This window comes from Gracilinanus agilis, chromosome 2 (assembly GCF_016433145.1).
Source record: "Gracilinanus agilis isolate LMUSP501 chromosome 2, AgileGrace, whole genome shotgun sequence".
Taxonomy (NCBI): domain Eukaryota; kingdom Metazoa; phylum Chordata; class Mammalia; order Didelphimorphia; family Didelphidae; genus Gracilinanus; species Gracilinanus agilis.
The window spans coordinates 392,757,873-392,783,259 of record NC_058131.1 but is presented as its reverse complement, the minus strand read 5'-3'; the positions used below and the strand labels follow the sequence as shown (position 1 = coordinate 392,783,259).

Below are 25,387 nucleotides of genomic sequence, written 5' to 3'. Positions count from 1 at the left end.
TTCCTTCCTCTATTAGCATTTTAAATCCCACCCATCCTTCTGGCTTACTTCCTCTTCCTTGATGGCTTCCTGGTCTGCTTTATCTCACACAGAGTCCTTTCTCTAGTCTCTTAATGATTTTGATGTCCTGATGCCCCAGGTTATCACTGAAGCTTTAGCATATGGAACAAAGAGAGAATCAAAATAGCTTTGTAAACTTTAGCTATAAAAATGTCAACTTCTAATATAATTTTTATAAAACGGATCATTGGCTATACAATAAAGGGATCTTAGAATTCCCACCCCTCCCAACTCTTTCCTGAAAATAGCTTTTAAAGGAGTTTCAATATTATGAGAGATTGCACAACAAATTTAAACTCAAAGTCTTGCAAAATTAAATACTTGATTAATAAACACTGTCTCTTTTGCAATAATGACTTATGGTAGCTTGCCAAGGCACTTGATGGAATTACCGAAATGACATGGCTTATATGTTCTGTCATTTTCATGTTTTTCTTCTTTTCTTTCTTTTTAATATTTACATATATTTACTTTACCAATTATATAAAATAACAAATTTCCACATAAGTTTTCCTGTTATTTTTTCCTTTTTTTTAAAAGAAAACATTTTTATGGGCATCTTCTGTTTCTTATACCATTAGAATTTTTCCCAGTATCCTTCCCTGCATCCCTTCTGGAAAGCTATCCTCATATAACAAATACTCTTCAAAGGGGTAAAAGGAAAAAAAAAAGGCGGAAGGGGAAAAAAATCAGCAAAACTAACCAATATATCTCCCGAATTCTGAAAATATAAGTAATGTTCTATACCTGTGAACCTCTGATCTCCACAAATGAGTGAGGTCTTCTCATGTCTTTTCTTTGGGTCCATTCCTGTTCTTTGTAATTTTGCAGCATTTGCTTCCATTGTTCTTTCCATTCTTGTAATCCTTGTGCCTAAAAAGTACCTTAAAACTAATTCATGAAACATATCTTAATTAATGCAACAAATTATTTACTCTAGAAAAGAGTCTATTAAGGTGGCAAAGCAGGTAATTGCATAAAACTTAAGCCTGTATTACTAGAGGCTCAAACCCTCTCCTTAATACATGTTTACAATTAACCTATTGATTTATATTGTTCCACTTCTAGCTGTAGCTTTCCTAACACTAACTGAACGAAAAGTACTTCCAAACATCATTGAACTATACGGCATTTTCCAACCATTCACAGATGCAGTAAAACTACTTACAAAAGAACCACGACGCCCTATCACATCATCAATCTCAATATTCATTATTGCACCAATTCTAGCCCTAACCCTAGCCCTAACCATTGAACCCCAATACCCATACCCTATTCCTGGTTGATCTCAAACTTGGGCTTTTACTAATTTTAGCCCTATCTGGATTGTCTGTTTACTCAATTTTATTATCAGGATGATCGTCAAATTCCAAATATGCCCTAATTGAAGCCCTATGAGCAGTAGCTCAAACAATTTCATACAAAGTAACACTAGCTATTAGTTTACTTTCTATCATACTTATTAACGGCTCTTTCACCCTACAAAATCTAACAATTACCCAATAAAATATATGCTTAATTACCTCAATATGACCTCTAGCCATAACATGATATATTTCCACATTAGCTGAAACAAACCAATCCCTGTTTGATCTAACAGAAGGAGAATAAGAACTCAAATCAAGCTTCAATGTAGAATATGCTGCAGAGTTATTTGCCATATTTTTTCTAGCAGAATACACCAATATCATCACAATAAATGCCATGACAACTATTCTCTTCCTAGGTTCATCCCTAAATTATAATATTCCTTACCTTAATACAATAACCTTTACAATTAAAACAATACTCCTAACAGTAGCTTTCTTATGAATCCAAGCATTATATCCACAGTTCTGATATGATTAATATACTTATTATGAAAAACTTCCTCCCAATTATACTAGCACTCTGCTTATGATTTATTTCTATTCCAATTGCACTATCAAGCACCCCCCCACACAAATATAAGAAATATGTCTGACAAAAGAATTATTTTATTAGGATAAATTATAGGGGTTTAAATCCCCTTATTTCTAGAATAGGAATTGAACCTATATCCAAGAATTCAAAATTCTCTGTGTTTCCTTTACACCACATTATAGTAAGGTTAGCTAAATAAGCTATTGGGCCCATACCCCAAAAATATTGGTTTACATCCTTCCCATACTAATGTCTCCATATGTACTAATAATTATTTCACTTAGTTTACTAATAGGCACATAAATTACACTTATTAATAACCACTGACTAACAGCCTGCATAGACTTAGAAATTAATACACTAGCCATCATTCCAATAATAATTCCTATCTACACCACACACATAATACAGAATCTGCAATCAAATGCTTTTAAACTCAAACCACAGCATCCATAATTATTATATTTTCTATTATTTATAATACATCTATAACCAATCAACAAACCCTATCCCAAATCTCTAATCAGTAAGCATCACTCCTAATAACACTAGCCCTAGCTATAAAATTAGGACCTGAGTTCCATAAGTCACCCAAGGTATCCCACTTTTATCAGGCATGATACTACTTACTTGACAAAAAATTGCCCCAATTTCTGTTCTATATGAAACATCAAATTTCACCATCCCTAAACATACCAGTACTTACAACACTAAACATCCTATCAACTATTCTAGGTGGATGAGGAGGCCTCAACTGCAGGGGCTTAAGACTCCCACAGGTCCAGGAAAATGTCGGAGGCAGGACAGCGTTGGCAACATGACTGAGATGAATGAGAGTAATCAGGGTTTCAGCCAGAGCCAGGCATCATAAAGATTGCTCTGGTCAGCTTCTGGGCTGCGTTTATTTTATACGCTTTGAGATCACACATAATCTTGGCATGGAAATCCATTCTCAACATACATCTTTTCTTAGGGACAATGTGTTAGGCATGTTTGGCATATCTCTTGGGCCACAGTGGTGAGAAAGTACAGGCTTTTTAATGGGACACAATTAATCCATATTCCATTTCATTATTCTTTTATGTGTACTATACCAAATCAGGGAGGGGTGGGGGTATAAGAAATAAAATGGGTATAAAATAATAGATTTAATAATATTAGGGTTTTAAAGGGTTTATTGATAGCCATCAGGAAAATGAAGCCACATGCCTGTTAAGAGTTAGTTTAAGGGAGCAGCTGGGTAGCTCAGTGGATTGAGAGCCAGGCCTAGAGATGGGAGGTCCTAGGTTCAAATCTGGCCTGAGACACTTCCCAGCTGTGTGACCCTGGGCAAGTCACTTGACCCCCATTGCCTAACCTTACCACTCTTCTGCCTTGAAGCCAATACATGGTATTGACTCCAAGAGGAAAGGTAAGGGTTTAAAAAAAAAAAAGAGTTAGTTTAAAAGGTCCCGCCATTACCTCCTCCTCCCATCCTGGTTCCTGCTCCACAATCAGAAAAGAGCAAGTACCAATCCAGTCTTCGGTCTTTATACTTTTCTCTATGTGATTACGCTTCCTGCCCACATAATTATGCAAGAGAGAAAGCCAGTTGGCTCTTGGGAAATGTAGTTTGAAAGAGCCCTAAATGTCCAGAGGAAGTTTAGATCAGGGACCTCAAAATTAGTTCAAGGACCCTCAAATGTCCCCCCTGAAGAGCATGAGGGAGACTGGTCTCCCTGAAGGCTCTTGTAAACATAACCAACTTATAAATTACAGAAATTTGGGGATAAAAAGAAAAGAGGATAAAACCAATGATCCAATGATTGCTAGGCTCATTGACAAAAAGTCAATTAGGGGTAGTCTCCTTTGGCATAAGAGTGTGCATTCAAAACAGATGCATTCAACTCCCCATAGTTCAATCAGCTGCACCCCAAAGTTCATTTTGGATCTTCTTGATGCAGTGTAGGTTCTTCAGGCATCTTCACGGTGCCTTCTCCAAACGGGTTTGCTGTCTGTATTCTGGGGAGATGGCAAAATTCTTATCCTGAAATTATTCCCAAAAGAATTTAAACATTACATTATAGATTATAAAACATACATTCCCTTCTGAGGAGAATAACACATTTCCCCCTGAAATTACTCTCAAAAGAATTTAAATTTTACATTATAGATTATAATACAGACATTCTGATTATAAAACATACACCACCACCCCCCCCCAGGAGAATTAATAACACATTCTCCCTGAAGAGGGTTACGGCCAACACCCAGATCAGCTAAGGATACGTGACTGAGTTATAGGGTTGTGTGAAATCAATTGGCAAAAGAAATAAAAAAAATAAAGAAGAACCAAATAAAAGAGAAAAATTAACTTGTGAATGAAATGTAAAATGTCAAAGTCTTATGTTCAAAAATGTAAGGAAAAATAAGCTTATAGCAGGTCCTGAATCAAGGCCCAATTAAAGTGATTTAAGCAATTGTGCAATTGCCCAATTCAATAGCCAGGACTACAGAAACTTGCCACACTTAGAAGAGAAATAAAAGGACCAAATTTGTGTGCAAGGGAAGTGTCTTTCCCTGGTTTGATTTGCCTGCACTTCTCAGGGATAGGGTGAGCCAGGATGATGACCAACCTTTTGTAGTTGACTAGGATGAAACTCAGGGAAGTCTGGCCTCTAACATATGTCAGAAAAGCTGCAACCCTGAACCCCAGTTGCTAAGTTCAAGTCCTTCCGTATTGGCATAGAAATTCCTCAATCCTACCTGGATTGATATGGTCTGTTTTGAACTTGTGCTGCTAGGCACTGTGCAGTTTCTTATCAATCCCATTGGGATTGGTTGGTCTCCTTGACCTCGTGGCTCTTTTGTTCCCTTCTCCTGGAATCAGACAGAATCATTAATCACAGTCCCATAATATTTACTAATAATTGGCAAGTTACCATAGTCTAAGGCTTTTGGGTATTCATTAATATTATAGCAAATATATATTTATATTAAACTTCTATTACTATAAAATCAAAAGGATTAATATTGATTATATATACTTTAAGTACAAAAAATGAGAAAGAGGGACAAAATAAAATAAAAAACTCAAATATTGTATTGCACATAGAAGGGAAAAATGATAAAAGAATTAGTGAAAGGTTTTTCACCCAAAAATGAGATCCATCTTCTGTTAAGCTTTTCCATGAACTCCTGTGAGTGTAAATGGTTTTTATAAAATAGTAGAAATTTATAATGAAATTCAAATAAAGTACAAAAAATTTCCAAAATTACAATATCACATTTAAAGACAATGGCAAACAAACCCATTATCATAACCACTCACTGTGATGTTTAAAAATGTATACTTGTTACAATTCAACAGGTATAGTAAATCATTCAACCTTGGCTGAGATATTTTTAACAAAATCTATTACTGCCTCCATCCCAATTATGGGGCAGAGTCTAGGAAAATCTGATAAAAACCTCTTGGGTCTAAAATATCACCAGGAATTCTGGATCCTTCTGATGAGAAAGTAAATTAAAATAGTTAAAATATCAAGCCTACAGGAGCTCTTTTTGGCTTCCTATGTAATATATAAAAGTTTGGGTAGGAAACTTCCATTTGTTTTCTCTACCTTTTTAAGACACATTCTTTATTATGTGATAACGGATGATAGGTATATATATATATATACCTATCATCCATTCAGAAGTTACTATAAAATCCTAAAGTCAGTTTTTAAAACCTCTTATAAAATTACAATTTAAATTCTTAAGTCATTATATTCTTCAAGTTGTATACCATTATCAAGATCAAATAAAAACTTAAGGCATGGCAATTTCAGTATACATAGGATTTATGGGCTTTTACAACTTAAAAAAAATTGTGCAAGATGTTCATGGTCTTTTACAATGCTATGTTTTTCTATAAAATCATAGGTAAATTATACAGATAAAGAATAATATAACAGAATTATATTAATACAGGTAAACTTAAAAAAATTTTAAAGAAATCAGGAAATGCAATAACTTGGAGACTATTCTGGCCTGTTTTTGCAGGCACCTGTGTATGGGAACCTAAGTTAGACTTTTTAAATCTTTAACATTAACTCACTATTTGCTGGTTTGTTGTGAAGTGACTTCTAGGGGAATTTCTGTATTACTGTATGTAAGGGTGGGAATTTCCTAGGAGTTATAGGGGACCTGTAGGGGACTCTGTTATTAGCCTGAATTGTTTTTCTGTGTTTCCCTTGGGCTGAGTAAGGCTATTGATTAAAATGATTCCAATAAAAGGGAATGTTAGTGAGAAAAGAGTCACATAGGGGAAACTGAGTGGAATTAACATCCTTCTGTTACCTGATGTGCAAGGTCCAGAGCTTGTGTGATCTGTGCCAGTCGTCATGAGCTTTGAAGGCTTCCTGCACTCAACCAAACACATTCACGAAAAATCCTAGACTATTTATCAATTGCCCACATAGGATGAATAGCCATCATTATCATAATTTATACTACACTTATTCTATTAAACCTAGTAATTTACTACGCCACTACACTTACTATATTTTTAACACTCATCCACAACCAAAGTCAACTCCCTAGCAAACATAGGAAATAAATCTGCCCCTATTACAATGATTATGCTACTAACTACTATCCCTAGGAGGACTACCACCATTAACTGGTTTCATACCAAAATGATTAATTCTACAAGAACTTATTGCCTATAATAATATTTTTTTAGCAACCATCCTAGCACTATCTACCCTATTAAACCTATTTTTCTACATACAAATTATTTATCAACTCTTAACTATATTTCCCTCAATTAGTAATTCAAAGTTACATTGAATTCTCTTCCCATTAAAACCAGCAATGCCTATCTAACCCTAACCATTATTTCATTCTTACTCCTACCACTTACCCCATATTCATTATTTTATCCTATGAATTACAAGCCTCTATCTTGCATCATTCCAATACAAATTGAATGCTTTAATTAAGCTAACTTCTTAAATACCTTAGAACTTGGTGGTATTATTTTAAACCACTTTTTTGAATTTGCAATTCAATGTATAATTATGCTTCAAAGTCCAACTGAAGGGTTTAGGATAAAAAAAAGATCAAAGGCCTTGAAAGCCTTAAGCAGCTATAGTTTATTTTCTTAGATCTTCTTATTTCACTCTGCCAGCTTTCTGGTGATTTTGTTGAGTTGTTTTTTCAGTTGTGTCCTCCTGCTTGTTACCTTATTTGGAATTTTCTTGACAAAAATAATGGAATGAATTGCTATTTCCTTCTCTAGCTCATTTTATATATGAGGAAACTGAGGCACACATGGATAAGTGACTTGCTCAGAATCACATAGTTAGTAAATGCCTGTGGCCCCATTTAAAGATGCGTTTTCATTATACCAGGTCTGGCTTTCTGTCCACTATGCCCTTTCTGGTGATAAGCTTCTTCTAATGTAACTATTATTGATCCTATATTCTGTATTTTAGCCACAAGTCTGTCATCACAATTTTAATTAATTTAATTTGATTCTCCATTTAAGCATTGTTCTGCTTTGAAGGGAAATATCCAAATTAGTATAGCCCCCCATACCCTTGGATATCTCTCTAACACAAGGCATTTATAGTAATCTTGAAGGATAGTGTCACTGATAAAATAAATTTTGAGTTAAGATTATACTCCATAATAGAAGTAGAGTCACTTAATCTTTACAGAATGAAGACCCCTAGAGAGTCATCCTCCTAAAATTACTCATCTCTTCAACCATGTCCTTCAAGGGCTTTCCCTTAGCTAGTTCACAGGTGAACCTAAATAATCAAAGTGATCTCCTTTGTCTGATCAATACTTAAATCTCTTCAGGAAACTAGGGAAAAGCCAGCAACCTGGTTTTAAGTGAATCATGATTGATCCCTTTGTGGGGAGAGACATAGAGAGATTTCTCAAATTAAAATCTGCTTTCTGCCTATGTCCATTTTCCATGCCTTTAGCTTTTATTCTTGATCTTTTATACACTTTCCTCAAAGAAAGAGATTAGGTATAAAGTAAGAGGAAACATATACAAAGGACTTTAGGTTGGAAAGATATTTATTTCTTAATCTTTTCTTAATTGATATTACTTATAAATATGACACATTTATGAATATAATATAATTTTGTAATAATTAAAAATGGGTTAGACAAATATAAGAATTTAAAAAATTATTGTGGTCACCATTTATAAAATTAACTCAAGTCACAAGGCTATTAACAGCTTTAGTAGCTTTATTACAGCAGGGTAGAGATAGTAAAGAGGGAAGTGTAGGAAGGTGATAGGGGAATTGTTTAGCCTACCACTCTAATTCTGTTCTGAAGAAATCTAGCTTGCTCCCCAACAAAGTTCCAATCTCTGGCCAGAGGAGCAGGAGAGTCTCAGCCTCCAAAGCGGAAGAAGTGCTACACAGAAGAATCCAGCGCAGAGACACCAACGCAGAAGTCCTCCCTCAGCAAGAGCCACCAGTGTAGAAGAAGCAGAAGAAGTCCTATTATAGCAAGAACCACAAGGGCAGTAGAAGCAGAAGAAGTGACCCAGAATGCTCTTGGCTGGCTTTTATAAGCAGTTTTCTTCATGTTACCTCTCATCTCTCTGGTTCCTCCTTCCTTTCACTATAGGCTGGTCTATCATATCTCAGGAACCAATCAAAGTCTCTCAATTTGCCTAGTACTGCCCAGGGGTCAGTGTCTGTGGGATCCACTTCCTGACCTCTGAGGGTGTGAACTCTTATCAAAAGGATTCACAAGTTTTCCTGACTGATTAAGTTAAAAGGGTGGAGCACTCCAAGTACTTGATTAAATTAAAATAAAAAAAATTCCCTTTCACAATCTATGATATTATTTATATATATAATTTCTTTCTTAACATTTTCAGTTGAAATGACAAAATTAACATTCTTTCACATAATCATTCTTGCATAATGGTAACATGTTTTCCTCTCAACAGTCCTGTGAGATCTTTAGTACAAAGATAACTAATATTTTTGCAGAGGAATAAACTGGCATTCATAGAGATTACCCATAGTAACACACATAGTAAATGCCAGAGCCCAGGATCCTAACCTGAGTCTCCAGGGCTTTCCCCATCAAATGCCTCTATACCTCAAGTCTAGAAACTTTTATAGCTTGTTAGAACCTGCCAGGTCTTTTTCTCTAGAGGTATAAGACTTTAATTCTGGTAAATGGGTTTCACTCTATTTAATGAATATTTTTCTCACAGTTGCTTTACTCAATTCTTAATGTAAGTTGAGTATTATGCAATTATATGTCCCTACTAAATCCTTTATTTGAAGAACTATAGTGCAATTATTTCTGCATAGATAGAGATACTTGTGTTTTAAAAACCTCAGCACATGTAAAAATATTTTTAACATTTGTTTTTTAAAAATTTTTGAGTTCCAATTTTTTCTCCACTCCTCCTTTCCTCCCTCCTTAAAAGGCAAGCAATTTAATAGAGATTATACATGTGTAGTCATGCAAACTGTAAAGTTTAAATTCTTTTGAGAGTAATTTCAGGATAAGAAATTTGCCATCTCTCCAGAATCCAGACAACAAACCTGTTTGGAGAAAGCACCATGAAGATGCCTGAAGAACCTTCACTAGATCATGAAGATGCAAATGAACTTTGGAGTGCAGTTGATTGAACTATGGGGAGTTGAATGCATTTGTTTTGAATGTACACGCTTATGCCAGTAGGGGACTTCCCCCAATTGGCTTTTTGTCAATGTGGCTAGTTTTTGTCCTCTTTTCTTTTATCCCCAAATTTCTGTAATTTAAAAGTTATGTTTATGAGAGGATTCAAGGAAACGAGACCAGTCTCTTTCCGCTCTCAGGGGGGATGTATTAGTGGAAATTTGGGGTTCATTAAGCTTTAATATTTAGAAATATGATATAAACTTCCTGTGGACATTTAGGGGACTCAGAAACTACATTTCCCATGATTCCTCTTACAAGAGGAAGTGTGATTGCGTATACAGAGGTATAAGACTCCTGATAGGATTGGGAGACGCTCTCTTTCGTAGGAAGCAGCCAGGTGGGAGAAGGTAATGGTGGGCGAGTTGACTTAGATCTTAGCAGGCGCATGGCCTTCTTAATTTCCAATATGGCTTTAAATAAACTATTAATACTCTTAATATCCATCTATATCAATATTATTCATAACAAAACCATTTCCATGTTAGCTATGTTACAAAAGAAAATGCAAACCAAAAAGACCCTGAGAAAAAAATTTTCACAATATGTTTCAATTTGCATTCAAGCTCTTAGTTTTTTCACTGGAAGCAGAGAGCATTTTTTTAATCATAAGTTCTTCAGAATTGTCTTGAATCATTGAAGCACTGAGAATAGCTAAATCTTTCAGAGTTGATCATCATATAATATTGCTGTTATTGTGTGCAATGTTCTGGTTCTGTGCACTTCACTTTACATTAGTTCATATGTCTTGCCAGGTTTTTCTGAAATCATCCTGCTTATCATTTCTTATCACACAATCACATTCCATTACAATCGTATATCACAACTTGTTCAGCCATTCCCCAGCTGATGGAAATCATTTCAATTTTTAATTCTTTACTACCACAAAAAAAGCTGCTATAAATATTTTTGTACATATAAGTCTTTTTCCTTTTTCTTTTATCTCATTGGGATACAGATGTAATAGTGGTATTATTGGGTACTGCATATGCACAGTTTTATAGCCATTTGAAAACAGTTCCAAATTACTTTCTGGAATGGTTGGATCAGTCCACAGCTCCACCAACAGTGCAGAATGAGGCATTCTCCTGAGCTGAAGGCTAGCAGAAGCTTTTTCATTTAAACTTCTTTGATAGAAATCTTTAGAAAGTGTACTATGCATTCATTAATTACTTGGCACCCTTAAATACTTTTGTGATACAGAGGCAGATGTAGATCATGTGGGACATAGGCTAAATGATTTTGCTTGTCCCTATACTACAAGTGTATGTCTTGGATACCTCTCCCCTTTCCCCCTAACCCAGAGCTATATGCAAATTTTCATATTGAGTTCATCCCTACTGTATAAATGAACTTTGCTACAATAAAAGGCAGGCATAGATGCTTTTAGGTAGAGCTGGAAGTAGCATGATTAAAATCAGGCTTTCCCACTTAGGTGTTGACATCTGGAAAGGTGTGCTTTCCTCTTTCCCTTTCTCTCCCACAAAGTACTGGCCTTAAAGACCTTCCTTAAGATTCAACTCTTTCCCCTCACCATTTAGATTGCCTCCTTTAGCATCCTGTGACTATAATGCCTCTCTCACTCTCCAGGATCCTCCCTAGCCAAGGTGTCATATTGCTTCTGATGCACTACGTGGCCTGGGAGCTTTCAACAGGATCTAAGTGTACCCAGCTACCACCAGTATCCCTCCCCTCTATAGCAGTGATTCCCAAAGTGGGCGCTACCACCCCCTGGAGGGTGCTGGAGCAATCCAGGGTGGGCGGTGATAGCCATACTTTTTTTGTATTGCATTCTATTCTGAGTTCAATTTCATAATTTCCAAGGGGCGCTAAGTAATATTTTTTTCTGGAAAGGAGGCAGTAGGCCAAAAAAGTTTGGGAACCACTGTTTTATAGAAACTGCCTTCTTCTGCCCTCCCTTTCCACAGTGCCCTCTGAAACCCACTGTTAAACTTTGTTTCATCTTAGATATCTTTCCTCTGTTATGCTTTTTATCTTCTGGTGTTCAGGAAAACCTTACTTTTTTCTGAAAACACTACATCTCTTCAAGGATGGCTCCTCCTTCTCTCATCCCAACAAACAGGGCCAGAAGGAAGGTTAGCCTACTCTTTGCTTTTCCAATCCCACTTACAGATTCTTTCTCTGTCCCAATAACTCAGGAATCCTCTATATACCTTTAAAATTTGCTACATTCTGGCCAGAACTTGTTGCTGTCATCTCCTTTAAAAAAAAATTTAGTACCTACCTTGCTCTGTTATGCCAACCCTTTGCCCCTTCAAACCCCTAGCCTTCAAGTTCTTTAATTTTCCCAAATCCTATGACCCCTGTTTCCAGTCTGCAATAATTACCCAATGGGAGTGGTCATCTTTAACTACTTTAACATATCTTTTAACCATAGATTTAACCACCTTCCCCACCAGACACACCTTGCTTAGTGCTCCAGGTGTTCTGCTTTTGGCATGTTAGAGTACATAGGGCTTTGAATGAGCATACAGAGCAATTTCCTTCATATACCTCTTTGTGGCCATTGGTTTTTTTTTAACAATTATTAATATTCATTTTTAACATGTTTACATGCTTCATGCCCCTACTTTCCCCTTCACCCCCCGCTCTTCCCCCACCCATGGCCGACGCACATTTCCACTGGTTGTAACGTGTCCTTGTTCAGGGCCTATTTCCAAATTGTTGATAGTTGCATTGGTGTGGTCGTTTCGAGTCTACATCCCCAATCATGTCCACCTCAGCCCATGCATTCAAGCAATTGTTTATCTTCTTTGTTTCCTCTCCTGCAGTTCTTCCTCTGAATGTGGGTAGTGTTCTTTACCATAAATCCCTCAGAGTTGTCCTGGGTCATTGCATTGCTGCTGGTATAGAAGTTCATTACATTCGATTTTACCACAGTGTATCAGTCTCTGTGTATAGTGTTCTTCTGGCTCTGCTCCTTTCACTCTGCATCAGTTCCTGGAGGTCTTTCCAATTCATAGGAATTCCTCCAGTTTATTATTCCTTTTAGCACAATAGTATTCCATCACCAGCATATACCACAATTTGTTCAGCCATTCCCCAATTGAAGGACATATCTTCCTTTTCCAGTTCTTTGCCACCACAAAAAGCGGTCCATTGGTTTTTAATCTGTATTGCTACTAAATGCTACTTGCCATATTTCTGATTTCCACATATTTTCTTTTTTCCTGCCATTAGCTCTTTCCTCTTAGCTTTTCTTCACTTCTCTTCTGTTTTCTATAATTTCTCCTTTTTATTTTCAGGAGATGAAAGCACATTTCCATTACCATATATAATTTTTAACCTCTCTGCAGCAAACTGATCAGTCATAACAAGTGTCCTCTCTGAATCTTTGGTTCTTTCAAGTTTTCCAGGCTTCCTCTCAATGCTTAGGAATATAGTTCTGGAAAGGGGACTTGGAGATTATCTAGTTCAGATCCTTCTTTTTATAAATGAGAAGGCTGAGGTCCAGAGGGGGTGGTTTGGATCTCTGTTCTTCATTGGGCTGTGATTACTTGCAGAAAAAAAGGTATACATTTGAAGTTTTTGTTAAGAATTACATGTGGAATTGAGGATGAGAACTAGAAATTTTGATTGGGAATTTGAGGTTTATGGACTTCTCTCTAGTTCTGGCTCTTTGTCTCTCTTTGACTCTTTTCTCCAGTCCATCTTACCTACCCTACCGTTTTTTAGATGAGATTGATAAAGGTATCCAGATGAAATCTGTCCACTGAAAAATCATTTAAAATGGTATTAATGATCATGTTATTTTACAAGTTTATAGTTATGCTATGACTATCCCTAATTAGTATTCCCCAGATAATGGAGTCAAGTTTATTGTTTCATTTTGATATTTTAAAAAGTAATTTGGAATTTTACCATAGAAAACGCAGTTTATTTTCAAGAATCAAACAGCAGAAGGATCCTGCTATATAAATTAAATGAAGATTTAAAATAAAAAGCATCTTTAGGAAAAAAATTCCCAAAAAACAAAGAACACATCTTAATTCTAGTTCTTTTTGTTTTTTTCCTTTCAGTAGGGAAAGAGAGGTCACCTACATGTCCCTGAGCAAGGAACTTTCCATATCTTTGATGATTAAGCACAAGTGAAAATTCTGCACAAGAATCCCAAGAGGAAAATTAAGAATTATTCCTTACCTAATAAATTCTCATTCTCAGGTAGGTATGTAGAAAATAGGAAGAAAGAAGGGCCAGTCACATAATGTTCATTAAAGCACTAACCTAATTCCTTCCTAGCACCTTTGTAAAACTTAGGAATTGTCTCCGAACTTTATACAAAATATTACTTGCTCAAATTATGATGATTATGTAGAATTTATTCACCTCTCTTCACATCACATACTATTCAAAAGATCCTGAGTCTTGGAACTTTTATTCAGAATTTTAGGTACTCCAATGATATTTTGTTGGTACTCATGATAAATTATCTGAATTCTTAATAATTGAATTAAACTTTCATTGTTTACTGGCTTCATTGCACTATATCAAAGAAAGATAACTAGCTTAAAGCTTTTTTTTTGCCTCACAGATATTGTATTTCTTGTTGGATACTAGCCAATAACAGAATTGGATACTTGGCTAATAAGAGAAAATTGGATTTTTAAAAAAAATCATGTTTGTTCTATTTATGTTCACTATTTAACAAACCAGCTTTGCAACTCTTATTCCCAAGAAAACTACATTCTTGGCTTGTTGCTTTGTTTGGGACTCTTTATTTAATTGTTTTGTATTACCAGCAATATAGGTATAGGTATAGGGGACCATCAGAATGTTTAACCTCCTAGCACTGTTTGTTAATCCAAGGTTTTGCACATAGTAGAATATTTGCCTGCTTACCCTTATTTTTCATATACAGTTAGCTTTGTATTTTCCTTTCTGGTTGGGGAGAGCAGTGAATGATCCAAAATAGCAGATAATCTATTTTTCCTTTTTATGGCACAGCTCAAGTCTCATCTCATTCACGAAATAATTGTTGTATTGATTTTTTTCTTTTCTAAATTCTTTTGTTTTTACTTTCTGTCTCTTTTGCACAGTTAAGACTTTCAAAAATTGTATGTGTTATTATCTAATTGTTCGACACTAATGCTCTATCTGCCCAACTAAATAATAAGCTCCTTTATGGCCAGAAAATAGGACCTATGTTCAAAAAAAAATTAGGTAAAGATCAAGCAAGACTGGCTTTACTGTATGTGTAAGCAGGTTACAAAAGCCAGGGTCTATACATACTAACTTTGATCCAAGACCCTGAGTTTTTAAGTACTACAAGTTTCATAAGCATAGGTAATGACTCAACAGAAATTATGAACAGGGGTCCGGAACAGGGTTTATGAAATAGATTTCAGGATAAATTCCAGTAATAGGGGTTATAACCACCTTTTTTCCTTCCCTTTCTCAGTTGATTTGGCCATGAAATATCAGGGTTAGGAGCCCAGTCTCCCCATGCTACAGTCTCCAGAGTGTGTGGCAAGGTAAGGGGAAGTGTATGGCATTTTCATCATTATAGAGGCTTTGACTACTTCCTACACATTCCTATTTTATCTTATTTAAATCACACAGTTACAAATCATCAAACTACTATAGAAGAATCCTTATAAATGATTAAAAGCCACTTAAATTTCTTCTTATGCTTGTAGAGTTGAGCTCTTTCAACATTTGCCCCAGTTACAAGATATGACCAGTTTTTCAACTTACTTTGTGCCCAACTTCATGGTTATACAGTGCAGCAAGTGTGTGTAACTGCCCTCTGAAAGAGGATTTGCCAATGACATACCTGCCAGAGGCTGAAAAGCAAACTGCCAAGTACAACAAGGTGTCTTTGGTGCCTTCCTCTTACTAGCTTCCATATCCCTGCTGCCTGCCTCCATAGTTCCTTTTGGGTGTCCAGAGCTTTCTCTGCTCCACTCACCCCAATGTGCAGCTCTGTCTAGTCCTGTCATACCTCAAAGTTACCACCCAGGTGGGAAGCAAGGAGATTGTCTGGTAACAGAAATTCATAATAAGATACACAGGAGTGGTAAGGTTGCTCCTTACCAGGAGTAATCGCATTTTAAAACTCAAGTTTCTGTGTGACTTTGACAATGGATTTTTTTTTTCACAACAATCATGTAAGGTAGGTACTGTAAGCATTTTAATACTTTTACAAATGACGAAACACAGATTTTGAGTTCGCTTAATGACTTGCACCTGGACACAGCTGTGTTGGAAGTAGGATTTGAAATGAAGTCTCTTGACCAGCATTCTATTTTGTATGTCATGCTGCTTATATGTTAAAGGAAGATGAAGGTGGGGTGGCTAGGTGGCACAGTGGATAAAGCACCAGGCCTAGAGTTGGAAGGGCTTGGGTTTAAATCTGGCCTCAGATACTTCTTAGCTGTGTGAAACTGGGCAAGCCATTTAACCCCTTTTGCCTAGCCCGTGCCCTTAGAGTTGTTACTAAATTGTTACTAAGACAAAGAGTTTTTAAAAAAACAAAAAGTTGACAAAAGAATGTGCTATGGAATTTTTGAGGAGAGGGAATTTCTTCTATTGGGGTCCTTTTCTGCTCCCCAGCATATTCAATAGATGCCTGCCCTTTTAGACCCCATTTTATGAAGGATCCTAGGGTCATAGCTGTAGTGCTGGAAGAGACCTCAAAGAAGCAGTAAGTATCACCAATCATCAAAGAGATGAAAGAGCCCTGGCCTTTGGGGCCCTTCTGTGACTTTCTGTGAAATATAATCACAGAATTTCAGAGTAATAAATAATTCTTATCCTTTTCTTCCTCCTCTGTTTTATAGGTGGGGAAACCAAAAGCCAAAGAGGTAAACCTGACCAAGGTCATGTAGCTAGTGGTACAGTTTTTAATACTCCCACTCTCACTCCTTAACCCTAATACTATGCTCTATTATATCCTGAGCCTCTTAGTAGTAAATGACTGTGCCCATGGCAATATAACATTCAATCAATGGAGAACCTGGTGCTTGTCAGGAAATAGATTTGGAAGAATTTGTTTTAGTGCCTGGATGCTAATGATCTGTTTACATTGGCTTGCCCACCTATCAGCCCAGCCCTGGATAGGCAGGAGACCTGCCCTGCATAGACAGAGAGATCAAATTTTAGAAAATCTTTGTAGGATTAAGAGGAAAAGGGTGGGGGAAGGGAAGGAGAATTGTCTGGGAACCTAAGATGAATCTATCAAAGTCTGGTACAAGAAACATGGTATAAGAAAAAGAAACATCAAAGATACACAGAAGAGAACATATTGGGCCCTAAGATTATTGCTGACATGAGCTTTGTTCTTAACTCTGCTACATTAATTTTAATTTTAATTTCTAGTTTACCTGAGCTTGACCTAAGACTAGGAAAAATTCCTGTAATTATTAGAGTGGTTGCTCTGGGGTAGATGGACTAGGAGGTTTCTCATGTACCTAGTGACGGTCAGGTTGAAGCATCTGGTGGGCTGTGATTTGGGGAACCCCTGAATCCTAGACAAGGAGATTAGGGCAACACTCATAAAAAAATTGCTCCCAAAAGTTTATCAACAAGCATTTATTAAATGCCTACTATGTTTCAGGCACTAGGCTATATCCTTGGAGAAATCAGTCATTCTAGGAACCCATTAATGGGTTCTGGATGCCTGGTGGCAGTTCAAGTTATGGTCTTTTATGGTATGTGTAAATTTAGTATCAGGAAAAATAGAAACTCAACACTGGAATTAGAATCAAGAGACTTAGGTTCAAATCCTAGTTCTACTTGCTCATTACCTCTGGGTTCTTTGTCAAATCATTTCACCTCCCTGGGTCTCAGTTTCCCCATTGGTAAAATGAGGGCATTGGACTAGAATATTCTCTGAGGTCCCTCTCAACTTTAAAATTCTGTGACCATAATAGAGCTAAAATTATAGGATTAATTAAAGGATAAAGAACTAGAAACAAAGGTTCAAAATTGTTTCTAGATACTTTTAATAGATGTTATCAAAGTATCTTCGGTGGTAAGTGAAGCAGGGCCAGGCACAAGGAACACTAAAGAAACTCATTTATGAAAAATAAACAATTTATTTAAATATATGTAAAGGAAAAAGGATTTCTAATTCTAAAGGATTCTAACTCCACTCAAATAAACTCCCAGATCCCACAAGGAAGCGCTTCTCCTGTGGTTCACAGGCTATGCTAATCCTCCCTGATCTAACCAAATTTATACTATTGTAAATAAACCTAACCACTCTAACTCTTAACCGTTGCCTTTAAGTTACAAAGATAACCAAGGCTAACTGGTTGAGTCTCCACAAGAATCAAGTTAGGACTCTGAGCCTTAACAGACTCAGAGTCTAAACCAAAGACCAGGTTTTGTTTGGTCTTTTCACAGTTTAACCAATCTATAGACAGTAACAGATAAATAAATAGTGTTTCCCAAGTTGGAAAAGAAAACACTCCACTCCTTCAAGTCTTTCCCTCAGACCGAGATAGAGAGAGGCAAAGATGTTACCTTCTCCAACCCTGAGAGAGAAAGAAGCTACGTATGGCTCTGTTGATTGCCAGAAGCTCCCTCCTGGAATACCACACCCAGCCAGTGAAACTGTCATAGAATAACGTTATAACTGTCAACAGTTGAAATTAACACTCTCTGCTCTATTTGAGACTCCAATTCTTCCTCAAGCCAGCATCTCTACTTCTTATCTTTAAGCTAGTAAAACAATACTTATTTTCTAATATTAGTCCCTCCACTAATGCAGATTATAACTTGTCTACAATTTTGTAGATAGTATTCAATAAATATTTATTAAACATCTACTATGTACCGGGCACTGTACAGGGGATGCAAATTTAGAAAAAAAAAGACAGTCTCTGCCTTTCATGGAGCTTATAATTTAATGAAGCAAGATAATACACAAAAAGAAGCTGAAAAAGGAGGGTAGGGGTAGAAGAAGATATCTGAGACCAGGGCATAGTAGAGAAGTCCCAAATAGTGCAGCCAAATAAGTAATGAGATAAGAATTTTTTTTTTTAAATTTTAAATTAATTAAATAATTAGGAACATTTTCCCATGGTTACAAGATTCACGTTCTTTCCCTCCCCTCCCTGCCACCACCTTCCCATAGCCAACACACAATTCCACTGGGTTTTAAATGTGTCATTGATCAAAACATATTTCAAAATTATTGATATTTGCACTAGGGTGATCATTTATAGTCTATATCCCCAATCATATCCCCATTAGCCCATGTGATCAAGTAGTTATTTTTCTTCTGTGTATCTACTTCCACAGTTCTTCCTCTGAATGTGGTTAGCATTCTTATGAGATAAGAATTAACTTAGTGTCAGAATCCATGTCCAGCACTGTATCTGCTATATAATACTTTCCCATTTTATTTTTATTTATTGCATTTGTTATCATTAAATTTATTATTTATCATCAGTATTAAAATAATCATATTTTAATATTACATTGCTCAGTATAATCTGTCTTGATGGAGAATTCTTTTGAATAAGTTTTTTTATTAGTGTTTTTTATTTTTTAATGTTATCATAATTTCTCCCTAGTATCTATACTGTAATGGTTAGAATGGGTTTGACAAATATAGAAATTAATTCTTTAAGTCAAGAGGCTGTTAGTAGCTTTAGTGGCTTTATTACAACTAGGTAAAGATAATAAGAGAGGAAAATATAAAAATGAGGTAAAGAATTACCCCATAGTCTGTCTCAGAATCTCAGCCTCAGAAACAACGCCAGATCTCACCTTATATGCTCTTCCCTTCACCCACTAGCTCTCCTACATCACCTCCCAGGAACCAATTACAATTCCTCAATTAATCTAACCCAGGGGGGCAGTGCCTGTGGGCAATTCCCTGATTGCTGACTGACCCAAATTCAAAACAAATGGAAGGGAAGTCTAAATCTCTGTTCAAATCAAAATGTAGGTTGTGGTCATGTCCAGAAATGCATGCTTTATTCCACATCTGCAGTTGTTAAATGGGAGACATTAATTTTTTTAATTTTTTCATTATTTATTTATTTTAAGGCCCTTACCTTCTGTCTTGGAGTCAATACTATGTATTGGCTCCGAGGCAGAAGAGTGGTAAGGGCTAGGCAATGGGGGTCAAGTGACTTGCCCAGGGTCACATAGCTAGGAAATGTCTGAGGCTAGATTTGAACTTAGGACCTCCCATCTCTAGGCCTGGCTTTCAATCCACTGAGCCACCCAGCTGGCCCCTGGGAGACATTTATCATCAGTCTTCTGGAATTACTATTGGTCATTGTATTATTCAGAGTTCTTAAGCATCCCAAAAGATATTTTTGTGTATACGTTGTTATATCACCAGTAGAATGTAAGCTCCCAGAGAGCCAAGGATATCTTGCTTTTTTCTCCATATGTCTGGTGCCTGGCTCAGTGCATTGCTTATTAGTAAGGAGGAAATAGAGAGTAAAACTTTACAACTATCCTCTCTCAGAAGTAGATGAATCCAACCCCAAAACTAAATAAACATCTATTGGGTTGAGACATTTAATTGTATATAAGTGCTTTCTTGGTTAATTTAATTATTCTTTGTATATTAGGAATCTGAAAGATTCATCTCAAGAAATGTTAGACAAAGAAGAAGATCACTATGTGGACTCATCCTCTGACCTTGCTAAAGGTGACAACCACTATCATCATTATCATAGAATTCTTCTGGAGCCCCAGGAAAAAAAAAGTACTGACTTTAAAGAATATGTGGTCCAAAAGTTGAAAAAGACTTGCTGTTGTAGCCCAGCCAAAGCCAAAAACTGGTTTTTTGGTTTCATGCCAGTTTTGCAGTGGCTCCCTAAGTATGACCTGAAAAAATATCTCCTTGGAGATATAATGTCTGGCTTGATTGTAGGCATCTTATTGGTACCACAGTCCATTGCATATTCTCTTCTAGCAGGCCAGGAGCCAATTTATGGTTTATATACTTCTTTTTTTGCTGGAATAATTTATTTCTTATTTGGGACATCCAGACACATCTCAGTGGGTATTTTTGGAGTGTTGTGCCTCATGATCGGTGAAGTAGTTGATCGGGAGGTGCATAAAGCTGGCTATGGGATGGAACATAAAGCTTATCCTGGCCTCTTCGATCACATAAACGAAAGCATCATCATTCCAGCTGTGAACCACACATCAGGACAGATCTGTGATAAAAGCTGCTATGCAATTACTGTTGGCACAACAGTTACTTTCATAGCTGGAGTTTATCAGGTAAGAAGTGGTAGAACAAACAGGCTCCTGCAGAAATGATAATTTAATGTGAGTTATTATGTCTAGAAAATTATAATTGTAGTATTATACAGCTATTGGGGAGTCTAAGGAGTATAGTGGATAGAGCCCCAGGCCTAAATTCGGGAAGACCTGGGTTCAAATGTGGGCTCAGATACTTCCTGGCTGTGTGACCCTGGGCAAGTAATTTATCTCCATTTGCCTAGCTCTTACCAGTCTTCTGCCTTAGAATCATTATTTAGTAGCTATTCTGAAATAGAATGCAAAAAAAATCATTTGCTTTATGGGTTTCAGATTGGCAGAATTTAACTTATTGTCCTCTTGTAATCTCTCATAGATCATCTTGAAGTGATACTAATAGATCAAAAGCTTTGGAGATAGGACAAATCATCATTCCTGAAGTGGAAAGTATTAGTGGGTTTGTTGTAAATAGACCTATTATCATTGACGAGTTTGGTTGGCAAAAACTGCTATATAATGTATAGATTAGAAAAGGAGAGGGGAGAGTCTCATATTGGATGATAGATGGCAAACTTAAATGGTGCAATGATATCCCTGAGATATTAAAAGAACCAGAGGAAGGCCTCCAACATGTTAGGTAAATTCAGTATGGTGGATTTATGGGAAAACATGAATAGAAATTACTTATGAAAGGTTAGCGTGGGAAGTTAGTTCTGCACTGCTGAAGGGTAGGATTAACACTAAACAAAATCACATACCCACCAAAGTACCAGTCAGCTATCACACTTGGATTTCCTTCCAATATCCTCCCTACTGCATTCAGACCAGGTATTTAAGGTACATGTCATATGTGGCATAGTGAGAAAATCACTTGATTTAGTATATGATTTAGCATATTTGGCTTTATATCACATCTTTGCAATTTATTTGGCCATAGACATATTAATTTCCCTTTCTATTGATCATTTGGAAAATGAGGCAGTTGGTATATGTTTTCTTAGGTCTTTCCTGGTTTTAAATTCTATCTCATAAATTTCAGTTACTTCTACTTCATGGAATTATAAAAATCTTGTCATTTTAAGGGACATCAAAGGTCATTTAGTTTAATTCTTACCAGAAACTTGAATCCCTTTCACAAAATCCTTGTTAAGTTGTCACCCAAACTTTGGAGAGCTGTAGTGTCAGAGAACTCACCATTCTGCTTTTGGACAGTTCTAATAATTAGGAATGTTTCCTTTATAGTTTATGAAAATCTTCATATTGTACCAAAAAATTGTACCAAATTTCCACCCACTGGGCCTACTTTTGCCTTTAAATCCAAATAGAACAATCCTAAAATCTTTCACATTATTCCCTTTCAATTATTTAAAGAAAAAAAAATAGGGAGATCTTTAGGCTACATGCTATTACTTTATTGTATATGTATTAGGTATAATTGTAATTTTCCCTACAGGATCCTCTTCTGAAAGTTGAAAATCACTGATTCTGTTTTACTAACAATACCTGCTTATCCATGATAACATGAACTAAAATGGTCTTAAGTTTTAACTTAATTTTGTAATTTTAAAAAGTTAATTCAAAATTTAATTTTAAATTGGCATTAATATTGTAGATTAACCTTTGTAGATGGCATTTTGCAAAGAAACCATCTGGAAAGAAAGGGATTAGATGGGAATTAGAAAGGGAATTGGGCAAGTCACTTAACTTGTCTTCCTCAATTTCCACAACTATCCACTTCACAGGTTGTTGTGAGAATCAAATAGAATAATATTTGTAATGCATTAGCACACTATATAAATTCCTTGTTATCTTCCCTCCTTTCTCTGTTACTGTGGTCTAGCCATTTTTAGTCTCTGAACCCCAAGTTCCTCATCTATAAAATGAGAGTAGTAATACTTGCACCATTCCCTTATAGATTGTTATGAGGGAAACAAGTAAAAAACTAAAAAGTTATAAGCATGAGTTAATGAAAATAATTAACAATGATAATAGAAGTAACTTGTTTTATTTGGTGCCAGGGAAGAACAAAAGGAGGAGATAATGGTATGTCCTATTGATATCTACATTCCTATTGATTCCCATATATATATATATATGTGTATATATATGTATATATATTCCTATTGATGTCTATCTTAATAGAATTATTTCCGTGAAGAGAAAGGATAAGGAGAACCAAATTATAAGGAGCGAAGAAAGAAAAATAAAACCATAAAAATTTCAAAGGTGACCAAGTGCAATTAATTTTGAAAATTAGTTAGGACTTCTACCTAAATCCTATGCTGGTGCCTTGTTGTGGCATATAGTTGATTCTGTGTTTCAGAGACTATGCCAATGGAGGAAATATTCTCTGCCAGGTCATGCAAAAGTTAGAAAAGCATCAAGTCCTGGTCCTGAAGTGGTCTGCTGTCTTTCTTTGGGAGACCGGCCTAAGTTCAGATAAATTCATTAGCATATAGGCTATAAGGAGATTTTTTTTTTTTGGCTTTAACTTTTTTTTTTAAAACCATTTCTTCTTGTCTTAGAATCATACTAAGTATCAGTTCTAAGACAGAAGAGGCAGTAAGGGCTAGGCAATTGAGGTTAAATGACTTGCCCAGGGTCACACAACTAGGAAGTGTTTGAGGACAGATTTGAACCCAGGTCCTCCTAGCTCTAGGCCTGGCTCTGTATTGACTGAGCCACCTCACTGCCCCTGGCCTTAACTTTCAAGGATAGTTTACTAAGCTGCAACATGTGTTGACAGTTTGCATGTGTATAATGTCTTATGTGATTCCTTTCAGATAGCCATGGGCCTGTTTCAGGTGGGCTTTGTCTCCGTCTACCTCTCTGATGCCTTGCTGAGTGGATTTGTCACTGGTACCTCCTTTACTATCCTTACTTCTCAGGCCAAATATCTTCTAGGACTAAACATCCCTCGAAGTAGTGGTATGGGCTCTCTCATTACTACCTGGATATATATCTTCAAAAACATTCATAAAACCAATCTCTGTGACCTTGTTACTAGCCTTTTGTGCCTTCTTGTCCTTGTGCCAACCAAAGAACTCAATGAACACTTCAAATCCAAACTTAAGGCACCAATTCCCACTGAGCTGGTAGTAGTTGTGGCAGCTACACTGGCATCTCATTTTGGAAAACTGAATGAGAAGTATGGCTCCAGTATAGCTGGACATATTCCAACTGGGTTCCTGCCTCCCAAAGCACCTGATTGGAACTTGATTCCTAATGTGGCAGTCGATGCAATAGCTATTTCTATCATTGGTTTTGCTATTACCGTGTCACTATCAGAGATGTTTGCCAAGAAACATGGCTACATAGTCAAGGCCAATCAAGAAATGTATGCCATTGGCTTTTGTAATATCATCCCTTCCTTCTTCCACTGCTTTACAACCAGTGCAGCTCTTGCCAAGACCTTAGTCAAAGAGTCTACAGGCTGTCAGACTCAGTTTTCTAGTGTGGTGACAGCAATGGTTCTTTTATTGGTCCTCCTTGTAGTAGCACCTTTATTCTACTCCCTCCAAAAATGTGTCCTTGGAGTGATAACCATTGTAAATCTTCGGGGAGCCCTTCGGAAGTTTGGTGATCTGCCCAACATGTGGAGGCTTAGCAAAATGGATACAGTTATTTGGTTTATTACTATGCTCTCCTCTGCATTGATAAGTACTGAAATTGGTCTGCTTACTGGGGTCTGCTTTTCTATGTTTTGTGTCATCCTTCGAACTCAGAAGCCAGAAACTCCTATACTTGGTCATGTGGAAGAGACTGAAATCTATGAGTCTTTGTGTGCCTACAAGAACCTTCAGACTGAGCCAGGAATTAAGATTTTCCGTTTTGTAGCTCCCCTCTACTACATCAACAAAGAAGGTTTTAAATCTACCTTGTACAAGAAAACTGTCAGCCCAATCTTGGTGAAGGCAGCACGGAAGAAGGCAGCAAAGAGAAAGCTCAGAGAGAAAACAGTGACTTTCAGTGGCTGCCAGGATGATGTTTCCATCAGCCTCTCTCATGAGCCCCCAGAGCTCCATACCATAGTAATTGACTGCAGTGCCTTGCAATTTTTAGATACAGCAGGAATCCAGACACTCAAAGAGGTTCGCAAAGATTATGCAGACATTGGTATCCAGGTTCTACTGGCTCAATGCAATTCCTCTGTGAGGAGTTCTTTGTACAGTGGAGAATACTGTACAAAGGAAGAGGAAACCCTTCTCTTCTACAGTATACACCAAGCATTATGTTTTGCTCTGGACTTGCAAAAACAGAAAGCTTTGAATGCATCCAATGGTTTAAACACTTCTACTGACTGATTACTGGGAAAAAGAGGGGTGGAGGGGGAATGGGAAGAAAATCAAGGCAACAGGTTTGTCTCTCCTATGTAGTTTGCTATGATTATAAAAAGTCACTGAGGTTCTCATATATGATAGGAGAGAGGCACATAGGTAGATTAGATTAGAGGCACACAGGTAGATTAATTAGCCAGAATTAGGGGAAATTATTAGTTATACCCATTTCTGCAGGTGAGGGTATAAAAAATATT

The 25,387-nt window shown here is 36.6% G+C and overlaps 1 protein-coding gene across 1 annotated transcript; it reads left to right on the top strand.

Moving 5' to 3' along the window:
* Window positions 1-13,781: 13,781 nt before the first annotated feature.
* SLC26A2 (solute carrier family 26 member 2) lies at window positions 13,782-25,157 on the top strand. Its single transcript, XM_044661797.1, has 4 exons — window positions 13,782-13,839; window positions 15,077-15,149; window positions 20,214-20,874; window positions 23,637-25,157. The coding sequence occupies exons 2-4, from the start codon at window positions 15,121-15,123 to the stop codon at window positions 25,155-25,157; spliced, it is 2,211 nt and encodes a 736-aa protein (XP_044517732.1). The 5' UTR covers window positions 13,782-13,839; window positions 15,077-15,120.
* The last annotated feature ends 230 nt before the right edge of the window (window positions 25,158-25,387 follow it).

Coding starts and splice junctions, on each gene's coding strand:
- SLC26A2 (XM_044661797.1), top strand. CDS start 15,121: ATGCTACAGTCTCCAGAGTGTGTGGCAAG. Junction 15,150..20,213: donor TCTCCAGAGTGTGTGGCAAG/GTAAGGGGAAGT, acceptor TTTGTATATTAG/GAATCTGAAAGATTCATCTC. Junction 20,875..23,636: donor TCATAGCTGGAGTTTATCAG/GTAAGAAGTGGT, acceptor GATTCCTTTCAG/ATAGCCATGGGCCTGTTTCA.